The sequence below is a fragment of the Lolium rigidum genome, chromosome 6, assembly GCF_022539505.1.
Source record: "Lolium rigidum isolate FL_2022 chromosome 6, APGP_CSIRO_Lrig_0.1, whole genome shotgun sequence".
Taxonomy (NCBI): domain Eukaryota; kingdom Viridiplantae; phylum Streptophyta; class Magnoliopsida; order Poales; family Poaceae; genus Lolium; species Lolium rigidum.
Window position 1 is genome coordinate 160,289,362 of NC_061513.1, and position 15,426 is coordinate 160,304,787.

At 47.7% G+C, this 15,426-nt stretch overlaps 1 protein-coding gene across 4 annotated transcripts; it reads right to left on the reverse strand.

Annotated features, from left to right (window-relative positions):
- Window positions 1-3,489: 3,489 nt before the first annotated feature.
- LOC124666944 (S-type anion channel SLAH2-like) lies at window positions 3,490-13,197 on the reverse strand. 4 transcript variants are annotated; one of them, XM_047204279.1, is made up of 3 exons: window positions 13,056-13,197; window positions 4,982-5,646; window positions 3,490-4,886 (listed from the first exon to the last, which is right to left on the reverse strand). In XM_047204279.1, the coding sequence occupies exons 2-3, from the start codon at window positions 5,627-5,629 to the stop codon at window positions 3,705-3,707; spliced, it is 1,830 nt and encodes a 609-aa protein (XP_047060235.1). In that variant the 5' UTR covers window positions 5,630-5,646; window positions 13,056-13,197; the 3' UTR covers window positions 3,490-3,704. The 4 variants fall into 4 exon arrangements, with proteins under 4 accessions (XP_047060235.1, XP_047060236.1, XP_047060234.1 ...); XM_047204280.1 differs by lacking the exon at window positions 13,056-13,197 and adding an exon at window positions 5,763-5,913; XM_047204278.1 differs by lacking the exon at window positions 13,056-13,197 and adding an exon at window positions 5,754-5,913.
- Between the last annotated feature and the right edge of the window lie 2,229 nt (window positions 13,198-15,426).

The window sequence follows — 15,426 nt, forward strand, 5'->3', positions numbered from 1 at the left end:
ATATGTTCCATGCTAGTATTGTCATAAAACTAGCATGGAACATAAGAAATTATAGATACGTTTGAGACGTATCAGACGCCGCCGCCGTCAACCCCATCTCGGGGGGTTCAGAAGATCTCCTTCGGCACCCTGCCGGAGAGGGGAATCATCACCGGAGGGCTATACATCACCATGCCCGCCTTCGGATTGATGTGTGAGTAGTTCATCCTTGGACTATGGGTCCATAGCAGTAGCTAGATGGTTGTCTTCTCCTATTATGCCATCTTGTTTTGATCTTGTGAGCTGCCTATCATGATCAAGATCATCTATTTGTAATGCTACATGTTGTGTTTGTTGGGATCCGATGAATATGGAATACTATGTCAAGTTGATTATTGATCTATCATATATGTTATTTATGATCTTGCATGCTCTCCGTTGCTAGTAGAGGCTCTGGCCAAGTTGATACTTGTAACTCCAAGAGGGAGTATTTATGCTAGATAGTGGGTTCATGCCTCCATTGAATCTGGGACAGTGACAGAAAGTTCTAAGGTTGTGGATGTGATGTTGCCACTAGGAATAAAACATCAATGTTTTGTCTAAGGATATTTGTATTGTTTACATTACGCACAGTACTTAATGCAATTTTCTGTTGTTTGCAACTTAATACTGGAAGGGTGTGGATGCTAACCCGAAGGTGGACTTTTTAGGCATAGATGCATGCTGGATGGCGGTATATGTTCTTTGTCGTAATGCCCTAAGTAAATCTCATAGTAGTCATCATGATATGTATGTGCATTGTTATGCCCTCTCTATTTGTCAATTGCCCAACTTTAATTTGTTCACCCAACATGTTATTTATCTTATTGGAGAGACACCACTAGTGAACTATGGACCCCGGTCCATTTTTTTACATCTGAAATACAACCTACTGCAATCATTGTTCTCTTTTGTTTTCTGCAAGCAAACATCATTTTCCACACCATACGTTTAATCCTTTGTTTTCAGCAAGCCGGTGAGATTGACAACCTCACTGTTAAGTTGGGACAAAGTATTTTGATTGTGTTGTGCAGGTTCCACGTTGGCACCAGAATCCCTGGTGTTGCGCCGCACTACACTCCTTCACCAACAACCTTCATGTGATCTTCATCTCCTACTGGTTCGATAACCTTGGTTTCTTACTGAGGGAAAACTCGCTGTTGTACTCATCATACCTTCCTCTTGGGGTTCCCAACGAACGTGTGCTTGACCGTCACAAGCAGATATTCTGTCAATTGTCCAGTTGTAATTTGTTCACCCAACACGCTATTTCTTTATGGAGAGACACCTCAAGTGAACGGTGGATCCCGGTCCTATTTCCTTTACTGATAAATTCAATTGCAATCCTGTTCTGTTTACTTTCTGCAAACATCTCCTTCCATTTGATACGTTTAATTCTTTGTGTTCAGCAAACCGGTGAGATTGACAACCTCAATGTAAGTTGGGGCAAAGTACTTTGGTTGTGTTGTGTGCAGGTTCCATGTTGTTGCTGACGCCATTAGTGCGCCCTGCCACTAGTCACCCAGCAACATCTTCAGAAGTCACGCCTTTCTCCTACTGGTCGATTAAACCTTGGTTTCTTACTGAGGGGAAACTTGTTGCTGTGCTCATCACACCTTCCTCTTGGGGTTCGCAACAACGTTTCCGCATACGTCGAGTACACACCATCACTGAGCTAGGCCTTTCTTCTTCTGCTGGGTCTTTCCTTGCTGGTTCTTGTTCCTATTGCCAAAATCACCTGAGTTTTGTTGCCCCTGACCAGCAGTTGTTGCGGATTCACCCACTGGTTTTTCTGCATCCCAAACTGTTACGGAGGATATGAAGGGAAATGTGCTCCAAACCAAGGTGGAGGCATCGCACCAGGTATGAATCCTTAGGGTGCTTGTGGAGGAAAAGGAAAAGGAGACTCCATCTAAGAGTAACCGGGCATACTCTGCTGAAACGGTTGATTCTGTTGCTGTTGTCTATTCTCTCCTCTACCATTTCGACCACGCGCACGACCTCGGCCCCGATCCACTATGGTTGGCACCTCGAGGAGCTCGGAATCCTCAACTCCAAGGACACACAGCCCTGAACAATCTGGGGGTAGCGGCGGCGGCTTGAAGGGGGAGACACGAACCCTAGGTTCAACCCTTTTTATACAGGGACGTCTCTGCCTCAGCTGTTTGGTGGGATGCCATGGAATATACAATAGTTGCTGAAAGAACCTTTCCACCTCATCCGCCCCAAAAGATCTCAAGCTCCAAAAGCCATTACATACAGCTAAGCTCGGTACCTATTCAACAGTCGCAAGCTGGACATCCAAAATATCTACACCAAAAGCTTCAAAAGCATGGAGCCAAGGTCGTGGCCTCAGCTGCTTCCCTTCTCTGCCACGAGCACCTGCAGAGTTTTCTCCATCAGCAGGGCTTGGCAGCTGAAAACCATCAATGAGGTTATTGCAGCACGATCTCTGCGAGAAACCCCTTCTGAATCGCAAATCGGCTCCCACATTGGAGGCATCTGTCGATTGGCCTCGACCATCGCCATGGACAGATGTGACAGAGCCCGCCCCGGGCGCCCTGGTTGACCTTCTCGTCGGATTGGCTTGCAGGAGGCTCTCATGGTGCTGCGCGGAATGGATTACAACACCTCCCAACCCTTATCCCCTCATGGAGAATTTTGGTCAGCGATTTTGTCTTCGGACCAGGCTTCACCGCCACACGGCTCGGCACGGGGGAGGGCAAGTACCTGCAAAGTCGGCGATGCCTGACGAACTCGAACTGAAGCTTCTCGGGGAGGTAAGCACGCCGCATGGCGTGACGTCGATCGGGATCAGGCCGAACGAGCCGATGCATATATTGGAACTGCAATCTCTCGAATCCGGCGCAGATCGAGCACCGCCCTACTCCTCGCCCTCGGTCCATGCCTGGACCAGTCCAGCAGAAGCCGGCGAGTTGACGGATCGCCACGGATTTGCCCCTGAGCTCGCGGAGACAAAGTCGAACGCGTCGCCTCCTTGCTCCCTTCCACCACCGCCTCGCGCTAGGCCTTGAATCTCGCCGCCACCCTCTTCAAACGCTCCTCCATCAGGGAGAGGCACCAAGGTGAGGCGTCTCCTAGATCTGGGGTCTCCACGTCACCGTGGGAGCGGCGGAGGAAACTTCGAGCTGGTTTGGGGGACTATTGCTAGGTGGTAGGCAGTGCGAGAACGCACGGTCACGTGAGGATTTTGCGCGATCACCGCAGAGGAGAGGCTGACGTGTGCCGAGCCATGGACGGAGCCCGAGGCAGTCCGGTCATGAACAGGACCTTGGGTTGGAGCCATCGCCCGCTCCCCTTGTCAAAAATCTCGGTCACCACGGCTGTATCGGGTCCCGTAAACTTACGTGAACAAACACAACAAGGGAGAAAACAATGCGTCCTCGACAGCAGTTTCGTCTCTCTTAATAGCTTTGATAAATTAAATGTTCCACATATATATTTCGTAAATTTACATACTGATCGATCGACCTACGTTCCACACATTATACCCTCATCACAGCAAAATTTGCTCCAAGGATATGTGCAACTGCAACCATTGTAATTACACCGAGCAGCCGCATGCTTCCAATCATCTATGGAAGCTATTTTGTCCAAGAGATAGAGGAGTATTATGTACAGCTATTGAGGTAGCTATACGTAACGGAGAGCGCAGCGCGCAGGGTCTAAGGCTCTGCTTTGCCTTTGGTCACGGATGGATCAATCTCTGTGTTGGAGTCGGAGTCGGAGTTGGATGACTTGGAGACGGAGAGGACGAGGTCCTTCATGTCGGAGCTGGAGGAGCGGAAGTGCGCAAGAATCTTGCTGAACTTTGGCTTCCTCCGGGTGATGGCAATAGAGACGTCGTTGGGGAAGAGGTCCCTGAGCACGAAGGCGTGGAACATGGTGGTCACCAGCAGGCCGGCGACGGTGACGGTGGCGATTCCCGAGAGCCCGATCGAGAGCGTCCGCGTCAGCAAGTTAGTCACCTCTGTGGCGTACGTAATGGTCGCGATGGACGCGCCGGTCATCGGGAAGGTGTAGGCCCACCACGCCAGCGAGAACCGGAATCCTCTGAAGAAGTTGATGCGCACAGCCAGTGACATGTAGAGGAAGAGCGCGATGAAGTATGCTACCCGGGCGCCGTTGTCGAACTTGCCATTAATCTTGGCCCAGGCCATGGATGCAACGCTGGGCGCGGCGACGAAGAGGAAGAAGACCGGGTGAAGTTCCTTGGGCAGCGTGACGTTGGTAGGGAGCCGCTGGTAGAGCGTGACGAAGAGGACGATGTAGTGTGCGAGGCCGACGGCGAAGAAGAAGATGGGGCCCTCGCGGAGGCCCATCTTGGCGCCGAGCAGCGCGCCGACGAAGTTGCCGACGATGGAGAGGTGGTTGGACGGGTTGGCCACCTTGGACAGCCGGCGCTGGCCTCCGGACATCCACTGGCCGTAGATCTTGAGCTCCAGGCAGAAGATGGGCGCCATGAGCAGGTACCAGACGCCGTGGTGCACCTGGGTCATCTCTATTATCGGCGCGCCCTGCACGAGGAAGAGGCAGGCGATCCAGGGCGCGAAGAAGAAGTTGGCGCGGATCGGGTGGTAGAACTCGCGGCGGACGGCCTCGAAGTAGAAGACGACCTTGAGCAGGTAGATGCTTGAGACGAGCCCCATCAGGGCCAGCGAGACGTACCACAGCACGTGCGCCACCGTGAGGCTGACGTGGAGGAACGCCGTCGGCGGCGCCGTCGCTAGCGCCTTCCACAGGATCGCCTGGCTGCTGACGCCGAGCACCATCCCGAAGGCGCTGATCGGGAACCGCAGCAGGAAGGGCCACTTTTCGTCGCTCGGCAGCACCGCCACCTCCGTCGACTGCACGTGAGAGAACAACTTTTAATTAGCCTTGATCGATCGATGACATAAACGTGTGCGTGCACAGTCACTAACAGGTCACGCTGTTTCCTTACCCTGAGTGTGTCGAGCTCGGGGCCTTCCAGGGCGTCAAAGTAGCGGTCGGTGCCCGGAACCTGGTCTGTCTCCTCAGAGATCTTGGACCCGGGAGAGTCGAGGTCCATGGGGTGGCCACGCAGGTTGGAGAGCTGGCGCTCGAGGCGGCCGGAGAAGGTCTTGAAGGGGTCGAACCGCTTGTCGCGCGTGGTGTCGGCTCGCCGCGGCCCCTCGTTGAGCTGCTGGGACGCGTGGAGGATGGGCTGCGAGTGGAACCGCGTCTGCTTCAGCAGCCGCGGCGAGTGCACCTCAGCCTGCAGCTCGGCCGGCTTGGTCACTGCGGGCGCCTCGTCGCGGCGCACGGACGACGCCGTCCTGAACTGCGAGAGGTGGAACCCCGAGGGCGACGCCGGCATGCTGAGCGAGAGGGCGTAGGGGACCTGCGCGTCGTCGTATGCGGGCACGGGGGCAGCCGGAGGTGGGCTGGCCGGCGCCGGGATGCAGATGACAGTGTCCAGGGGGGCGGCGGCGTTGTCGCGGCCGACGCAGTCGAAGCCGGCTATGGTCTGCGACGGGACCTGGATGAGCAGCGACGGGAGAGATTCCCTGGAGGACTGCTCGTTGAGCGGGCCGGCCATTCTGATCTGCACGTCTCTTCCCAACTCCATGCCGATGATCAAGAAACCTGCACAATCATACACAGAGAGTGGTCCAGTGAGCAACGGACGCGCCAGAAGAAGACCAACAGAAAGCATATATGAACATGAAGGACATAATCAAGCATCGCAATACCAGACACACCAATTCGGCCGAAGCTCGGCTGGGCATTCCCGTATGGCGACCCTTGCCATATCGATCCTACGCTAGTTCCTATTCCTACTACTATAGCATTCTTACCTTGGAATTCCTACTATGTGTGTTGGCGTATACCCTGAATAGGTTGTGGTTTTTTCCGTTCGTCCCAGAAGTAAGTTGCAGCTCCGCTTGGTGCGGGAGGTGCTGTATTTATAGAGGTAGCTAGCTAGGCCGGGTGGGAAAACACGAGGCGACGATTCCTTTATTTTCGGCACGCCCGAGCCCTGAGTGGTGGGTGCCAGCCAGCGGAGCGGCAGAGCACGCACGCCGGCGGCCGGCGACGGCGACGGGTCGGCGGTGGCCGCATGCAGTTGCGGTTGCCGTGGATCGCGAAGGTTCGGTGACCGCCAAGGGGCGTCGCCGTCCGCCGTGGAAAAACTGGCCTGTTTCACCTTGTCAAAGTTTGACACGACTTCCTGACGAGAAGATCTTTACGGACGGTCTGCTTCGTCCATGGCAGGCACAGTGCTGCTACGGCATCAGGTCAATGGATCCTGAGCTTTTTCCGGTCACTTTCGACGCTCGTGCGTGCTCCGCCGGGGACAGGCAGAAAGATACGCACCTAGTACGATAAAAGCGCGCCGCGCCGTCCGGTTAGGGTCGCCGGGACGCACCCGCACGGGAGTCCATGAGCAGGAGTTTTGAAGTTTTTCACTGGAAAAAGCTATTTTCTCCGCTTCGTATTGCTATCTCTATCCATAAAAAAATGTTGCAAAATCTAAATTTAGATATGTATTTACATGTATCTACAGACCTTATAGATTCATCCGAATTTTTACAAATCTCTAGTATCTTTTTATATATGAACGGAGGGAATACTAGTTATTGCTGATTTAGGCATTTAGCACACGAGGTTAATAAAAAAGGAGAGAAGACTCGTGTAGAAACTGAACATGAACTCACGGCCAGCTACAGCAGGAAAGGCCAGTTGTACACAGGATGTAAATATGCAGTACGATAAGATCTTTGACCTGTTGCGCTTATGTTATGTGCCGAGAATAATCACTGTGATGTTGCGATCTGACTAGAGTATCTTAGTTAGTACACTGTGGAAACTAGTTAACTAGAGATGAGGCACGTCACAGTCTGTCAGCTTGTAAGAGCAAGTTTAATAGTATAGCCAGCTGCTGGCTATAAGCCATGTGCCATGTCATTTGTAGCTAACATAGAGCCAACATGTATAATAGTGAGCTATAATCATGTACTACTTAATCAATGGATGGCCCACATTTCACTCTCACAAAGTCGCCTAGGAAGCACGTGCTTAGAAGTCTGGCTTTGCATGAGAGCCCACTCCTCTTCTCTCTCCTCCTCTCTCTCCTCCAACTAAGCATGAATATATTATTTTAACCCTTATAGCCAGCTGACTAGGACTTATTATACTTGCTCTAAACCTGTGTTTCCATGGATCACCGGCCGGATTGGGCCGACCCTCCCTAGATGTGACCTGGAACAGCATCTTCCCTGGATGATAGGCAGACTAGGCTGACAAACTTCATTTTTTTTGTACTATACACAGCACAGCGCGCTAGGCGCTAGCTAGCGAGGCTAGCGTACACGTATTCTTGCTCTCAGCCACATGGCATGAGCCATGCAACAACGAGCACGAGAACCCGACAGGCCGGCACAACTAAATGGTATAGCTAGCTTCCAGGAAAATGAAACAGATATAAATATAAATGTATATATGTATATATATGTGACAAACAAGGAGAAAGAACACTTTCGGCTTCTCCTAGCAACCACAACTAAAAAGTGCCCACGAAATATGATATGACATGCATGGACAGCAATAACACACATGGATGCACGCATATATATGCATGCTCTAGGGATTATCCATTTACCTGTTGAGCTGGAAAATCGGTATGGATTGTGGAAAGTCAACGAGGCAGAGCAAGACGCTAGAGTAGTACTAGCAGCCGAACAATAGTTTTTCGAAAAGAGCAGCCAAAAGAAACAATGGATGCTATCTGTTGGAGGCGTGGTGGCATTAAGGGTTGCATTTGGTTGTATATATAGATCGAGGTCTAGGTAGCTGGTGGGTGCATGGTATGCAATTTACTATAGTCGAGAGAGATTAAAGGAATTGTTGAGGAAAAACTGGTGGTGCCAGTCAATAGTTGGATGAAAGTGTGGAAATAGAAATGCATTGTCAGAAAAAAAAAGTGGAAAATAGATATGTGGTTTTCAAAGGCTGAAAGCGCGCGCTTGCTCCTGGGTCCCAAATCCAGGCCCTCTCCTTGACCCGTACTAGGACTACACAACGGATGCTTAGTCTGCCCTGCGTGTGTCCACGTGATCTGCTCAAGACCCTGCACTCACACTGGTCACTACCGTTCATACGAAAATCGTGGTACGGATGAGCATTTCACTAGCGTACACGTACGGATCCAAGGGCAAGAGAAAGGAAAATTTGTAGTTGTGACTTTGGAGGCCCTACATTTTATGGCTTGGAATAAGATGTTTGGAATTTAGGGTTGTACGATGTTACCAAAAGGACGTAGCGTTGCTGTTACGGTGCCGAGGAATCCTAATTGCAACTCCACACCACCTGCTCATTTCCGCAGCTTGTACCGTAGGTTTTATGTACGTACGTAGTACCGATCCTACATAAATGTTAAGAAATTGATAACGCGAGGATTTCTCTTGTGCTTGCGAGGTACCACCAAGTACCGGTACCTCCTTGCCAGGAACGGGTACCTCTTCAAGATCTATCGTTAATTACCTTGAGGGAACTCATGCCGTCCCCTTTCTCATGAAACCCTAAAACTACCTCAAACACCGCATTAATCCCAACCCCTCCAATCGCAACGATGATGAACTCCATGCATCTACTCCATCCCATTTACGCAGCCACCGTCTGATCCGGCCGCATAAGCCATTAACCCATCGAGAAAATACTTATTTAAAAAAGCCATTGTGCTTCTCTCCTTTTGGGATTAGGATGATCTATTTCTCAAGAGTAAATGAGTGATCTGCTTATGGGAACCATAATTCGCAATACAACCAATTTAGGAGGAAAAGACGGAAGAACAAATCTGCACGCAACAAAGAAATAGTGCGTCGCCGGAGAGCTCAACCAACGGGGAAACACCAGATTCGTAAAATTGATGTTGAACTCGAAGGATTGAGGGATTAGGAGGATATATTTCTACCACTTGTCTCTGTTGGGAGCCTGGCATACTCGTGATTATACCAGCTGGTACCATCGTTTTTTTTGCAGGTTATTCGGCGTGCGGCGTACTGGATCCAACAATGGGCTTTCCTTCTTCCGGAGGATCAGCGGGAGACTATGGATATTGGGTGCAACCGTCTGCTAACGGTTACTCAGGACTTCTTTTTCCGAGCTACTGGGTGGCGACACACTAGTAGGATAGAAAATGGATAATTCTGTGTTTTTATTCATTTTCCGATGGTTGATACTTGTCTCAACCATCTCTGATCCGTGATGTAAACTTCTGAATATTTTTGAACCTTTCAAATAAATGAAAAGCCGTGTGCATCACATTGATGCAGAGGCTGGGCAATGCCCCATTTCGAGAAAAAAAAGCTGGTACCATCGTTTGCCGGCCGTTGGATGCACTTCATCGTCAAATAGACGGTTCAGAAAGATTCCAAGGCTGAGGAGAATTTATCCGGATATGACAAATAGTTGACCTCCTAATTATGGATAATCAATTAAATTTTAACACTCGCAGGCTCGAACCTAAGCTAGCTACATCTTGGCTAGGCTAACTATTCTTCTTCTTATCATTTTTTACTATGGTAGTACGTACTAGGAACTACAACTTGAGAGTACATCACTTAACATTTTTTTTACCATGCTAATAAATCAAATATGTGCCTGATGAATAAGGAGCAAAAACCCCTCAACAAGTTTCTCTAGCAACCAAAAAATATGACACCAAAGCATGTCCATTACCATGGACAGCTACAAAAGTCTAGCAATGTTGCATGGATGCTTGAATGCTTCGAGGATCGAGTATCAACTTACCTAGCTCTGTGCCTTGAGAATCAGTTCAGGGGAAGAGATGGGTTGTGGAAAGGCAATTATTGAGAGCGAGAGGAAATATAATAATGCGGGTGTAAGTTCTGCCGAGGTATCACGCGTACGGAAACGATCGATCGGATCCAGAGGAGAAAATTCGGGAGTTCTGATGCTGACGGCCGGTATAATCGTCTTCTCGAGAATCAGAAGCGAATGGATGCCGTACGTTCTGGCTTGGAAGATGTTTGGAATTTTTGGTAGCTCAAAGAGAGAGAAAATAGCTGGGTACTCTGCACTTGTTGAGATTTGAGATGACTAATTAACTACTTGCATCTTTTATACAGTATTCCTAACATACTTAAATGTTAAGAAACAACAAATACCAGAAAATTATCTGCGACCTTTATCGATCATGAATCATGGATCACTTAACTCTTTCTTGGCTTTCCCTCGAAAAAAAACTCTTTCTTGGCTGCTAAGAGTCGTAGAAAAGAATATTCTCAATATCTCCATGAAGTGGCACAAAATTCAAATCATATCTGAACATTTACAAGAAAAAATTAAATTATCTTGAAATTCAATTCGGCACATGGGAGCATATGCTCCTGCCACCGGAAAAACATTTTGAAATGTTCAAAAAATTCGTACAAAAAATTTCTCGCTTACGTATCAACATGTTACGTGCGCACATCAAATCTTGCGGAAAACCGATATTTTTTGTGACTTGTGTGAAAAACATAAACAAAACATCTCGTACACAACTTTTTCTTACAGAAAAATTTGTCTTTTTTACAAATGACACTTAAAATGTCGATTTTCTGTAGAACCACTTTGTGAACGTGTAGAATTTTGAGAGGTATCCACTAAATTTTATGTTCAAATTTTTCAACATTTTAAAAGTGCATTTAAAATGAAGTTTAAAAACCGGGAGCATATGCTCCCGGGTGCCAAAACGCCACTCCCAGGTTTGTAAATCAAGTCCCTAGAACAAGCTAGTACTGTGAATTGTTGTCCGGAGTATCTAAATTTTGATGCTACTACTATAACAATAAAGAGTAGACTTACATCGCCCAAGCAAATAGTATGTAGCATGCATATATAGTGCATCGAAGAAATAGTATTGTACCGTACCGTATATATGTCCTAGCTGTTGCGCATACTAAGTAAGATGAAAAATAAATATAGTAGGCGTAGATTGAGTTTGGTAGCTATCTCGAGTTTTGATAGAAGGGCTAGAAAGCTGCTGGTGCAGGTTTGGATGGTAGCCATGATGCGACACCAGCGAGAAAAGGAGCGTAACCTCATCAAACAAATCCCATCACACAGAGAGAGCGATGCATATCACTAATAAAATATTAAAGGACGAGAACCTCTCTCTGAGTTGATCAATCTTTGAATTCAGACGTTCAGAAGATGTATAGCTCTCCAACCAACCAACCACATGCAAAGAAATTTGTTTGACCGCAACGTGATGCTCGATCGTTTATGTAGTTCAGTATATTAGCAGCAGATAGTATATATTGAATGTTTTAAAGTAAGAAGAAATGAGCAGCACATAAGAGAGAACAAAACTTTCATATACTAATATATATAGTCAGGCTCCAAGATATAAATAATGTAAATCGTCCAACAAGTACTGAACACTTGTAGATACTTGACCACTTAAGCAGCAGCGGCACATGCTAGGTCTCAGGTTTATTTTGATTCATAAGATTTGTATAAAACAAGTAAGATTCAGATTTATAGTTAAAAAATAAATAAGTTGTTTGATTTATAGGAACATATCCCATAGAAACTAATCCTATCGAAATCTTGCAGTGTAAGTTTTATAGGAATAAAACATTAGGTCATACCTCATGAAAGCTAGATTCCTTTGCTACAATCAAATACAACGATCTTTTTATAGGATTCAAGTAGACATGACATCTCAATCATATGCTTTTCTTATTATTATGCTTTTCATATCCTATAAATCAAAGGAGCCTTCAATATTAATAATTTTAACAGTATTAGTTAAATGCATTATTTCATTAATCATTATTCAGTTAATTTGAAGCCACAAACACAGTATGGTTCCGAGAGTGACCATTCCATTGGCCAAATCTTTCAATTAGAGGTTGATATTTGTGGCCTTAAGATGATTTTTTCATACTTGTGTGATCTTAATGATATGAGTTGGCTATATAGCTTTTTGTATTTTCAAATTTAGGCTCTCGTTTCTTTAAAACCGTAGATATGTAATTAACTTTATGCATGCATTATGTGTTACTTTTGGCAGAATTGCGGCTATATAACCAAAAAAGAGTATAAGATACAAAGGCTGACACATATACTTCACGGGTAGTATATGGCTAACAGAATCAATTAAATGACAATTGTTTCTAATGACATACACCCTGAGATCTAGGGGTTTAAACCTCCTTTGAAACGAAACAATGGTGAAAAGAATATTCTCTTTACGTGGAGGATGGATTACTCGCTGATATATGTAGTAATTTTGTCAATCTTAAAACCCAACGACTTAGTCTAATGGAGGTGCTCTAAGGTGTAGAATATACGTACTTTATATGGGTGAGTATTTGTGAGTGTCTTGCTCTATACCGTGTTTTCCCAAACTGAACAAAAATTAAATATTTTCTGAAAAATAAAACATGCAATTAATGATTTGCTTTTCAAGATTAATTAATTTGGTCGGCCAAAATCATGGTCTCTGAAAGTCTGAATAGTAATAAATTGTGTTCTCGAACTGAAAGAGCTGAGATTTTTTTTATTGTACTGGAAGTCAAGTGTGACTTATGGAACTAACCAGAACCTACCTCCCTGGGAGCAAGCTAAGCCAAGAAATTTGGATCTATGCACTACGTAGGTACATCACCGCGCGCAGAGACAGTGACTAATCGACTTGGTAGGAGAATATACTAGGCACATCACGATACACATCGATGAGCGCTAATGGTGGTGGACAGCTATTACGCAGCACTACTCTATAGTAGTATATGGGTAGTAACCTCACGAGTACATGCCGTACGACGCACTTAACTAATTAATGTGGAGGAAGACGAGCCTAGCTTGATGGCGACGAGAACGACAAGAGAAGAGCAGCCGATCCTTTGAGCGTGGGTCGTTCACGTCCCCGTCGACGGATCGCATCCCGTAATCCCCAGGGCAAACTTAAACTAAGCGGCGCTCGATCGGCAGGAAGTGCATGGAGTATATATATTACGAGCAGTGCCGCGGTACATATATACCTGGCTAGTAGTGCCGGGCCGCTACTCTCCAAGCTGACGGCTGAGGTCAATGCAGGGTGACGGCGGCGGCGATCTTCCGGTCGAACGAAGCGACGCCGGGGAAAGGTTCGACCTGAGTGACCAACACTGCCGGCTTCTTCTTGGCTGCTCTGCCGCTTGCTGCACTGCACCGGGAGGCGAGTGTAGGAGAAGGGGAAGGAGGCGAGTGGCTTGCTAACCGGCACTAGTGCTTCTCGCACTCCCCTCAGCTCCAGCCAAACCCTGCTTTTATAGGGGAAGCAAGCGATAAAGATTATTAGCGGATTGTGAGAACATATATAACCAGCAATTTCGGGGAGGGATTTTTTAGGTCGTGCACGATAGATAGATAGATCAGGGGTTTCTGCTGTGCGACATGGCAGGGATCGTATCCTAGTACGACGTCAGTGAGTGGCGACGAGCAAGTGGACACCACCCATCTGCGTCGAGGCCAGTGGGCGTTTTCGTTCCGTTCGTGGTCGTGGGTGCCAACTGCCAGGTAGGATCTACTAGCTCACTAGCTCGTGTACTACGTAGTACAAGCGCGGCTTCTACCCGGGAAGGTTCGGTCCTGCCATGGCATCGGCACAGGGGAGTCGAAAAGCAAGCTATTGGACCCAGAGTTGATGGTCGATTCCGCGTCAAGTCCGACGTTGAAACTGGGGCTCGACTGCACTCTCGCAGTGCGGACCATTGGCTTCGCATATGCTCAGGGGTTTCAAGGACGTGATGCACGTTTGTTTCGAATTTGGATACACGTAATCCCATTTCTCGCATCTAGGGAGAAATTTTTGGCCCGTTTGCTTGTTCGGCTAGCATCGTTTGTCTGCATAGCATAAATTTTAAAGCAGCCTAAAAAGTAGTTCGGGGGGAATTCGAGTGTTCACGGTGGCCACCGCGGGGAACCCTCATCGGCCAATCTGCGCAAGAACTCTGGGTGGCGCGCTAGCTTGAACTGTTAGCGGCGGAAGGCGTGGCCAATTTCGCAAGGAACCGCAAATAGGTCTCTCCGGCCTAGGAGGGTGTTCACGTGGTGAGCAATGAATTTCAGCGAGACTGCCTAGAAAGAGGGTGGACTCTTCAGTCGGCCAGACAAACAGGCGTAACATTTTGGTTAGAGAGTTGCCTTCGCGGGAAACGAAACCGAGATAATTACGACATGGAGGTTGCTCGGCGGTGGTGGGTCACACCAGTCAGTGACACATATTTGAGCGGTCAAAAGGCGAAGATGTCGTGTGGGCCCATTGAACACGTCGCGTAGCATCTCGTGTCTTGTCTAGCTTACCTCGACAGTAAAACATGCCACTCTCGATTACCCTCCTATTACAACAATATTATGTGTCATATGGATTCTACCAAAACGCTTAAATATGTGAATGTTTTGCTAACCCCAGGTAAACCCTTTTACCGTGAAAAGAATTTTTGGTGGTACATTTACTGTAAAAGAAAAATCACTGGGCAAGGGTATTTTTCTAGTGAAATAAAATTACAAAACGTTTGACTGCTTGCGTTTCTAAATTACAGATTTTTTCAGCGAGATGACTGTGGATTCCTAATAAGAAAAGGTAGTAACTGTTTTGTTCAAAGACGTATAAATGTATGTCTTGCTCTCTGCTACGGTACTTAGTAGGAGCAAGTGTTAGGTTGATCTTCACCACGTACGAGCCCAACGGCTCGACGTGCCCTTTGACCGCATCCTGATCGGGGCGCCCAATCGTTCGCTGGTTGGTGGGACCCTGTCGGCTGCACTATATAGAATGGTGGGGGCCGGTGGCACTCGGTATGAGGTTGCCCTGAGCTGCCACTCGCCCCACCAGATGACCCACCAATTAGGGTTAGTGCAGTGCCGACGGGAAGATTCGCTGTCACCACTCCCTCACCCATCGGCCACCGTCACCATGTTGACGTCGATGGGTTCGTCATCCTCCAGGGAGAAGGTAAATCTCACAGCACCGACATGATTTGTTCACAGATATGGTTCCTACCGATTAAGATCTAGCCTAGATGATCCTAGCAATCTATCAATGGTATCAGAGCTGGTACTAGTTAGTAGATGAAAGAAGTCTAAATAACCCCCATAACTATGAGGTTTTGGTCTGTAACCCCTAATTATAAACTGGGACAAATCACCCCCCTAAGTATCCAAAACCGGGTAAATTAGCCCCCTAAGTATCCATGGGCTGTTTTGGCTCCGGTTTTGTCCACGGTGGCCGGTTTAGGCCAGGGTGGAGGAGCGACGGGTTGAGCCGCACCTAGTGGGCGCCGGTTGGGCGACACATACCTGGTCCAGACGCAGCGCCTGACAAGGTATCGACTTGTCAATGCCTACAAGTTGTAGACTAGGGTTTCGTGG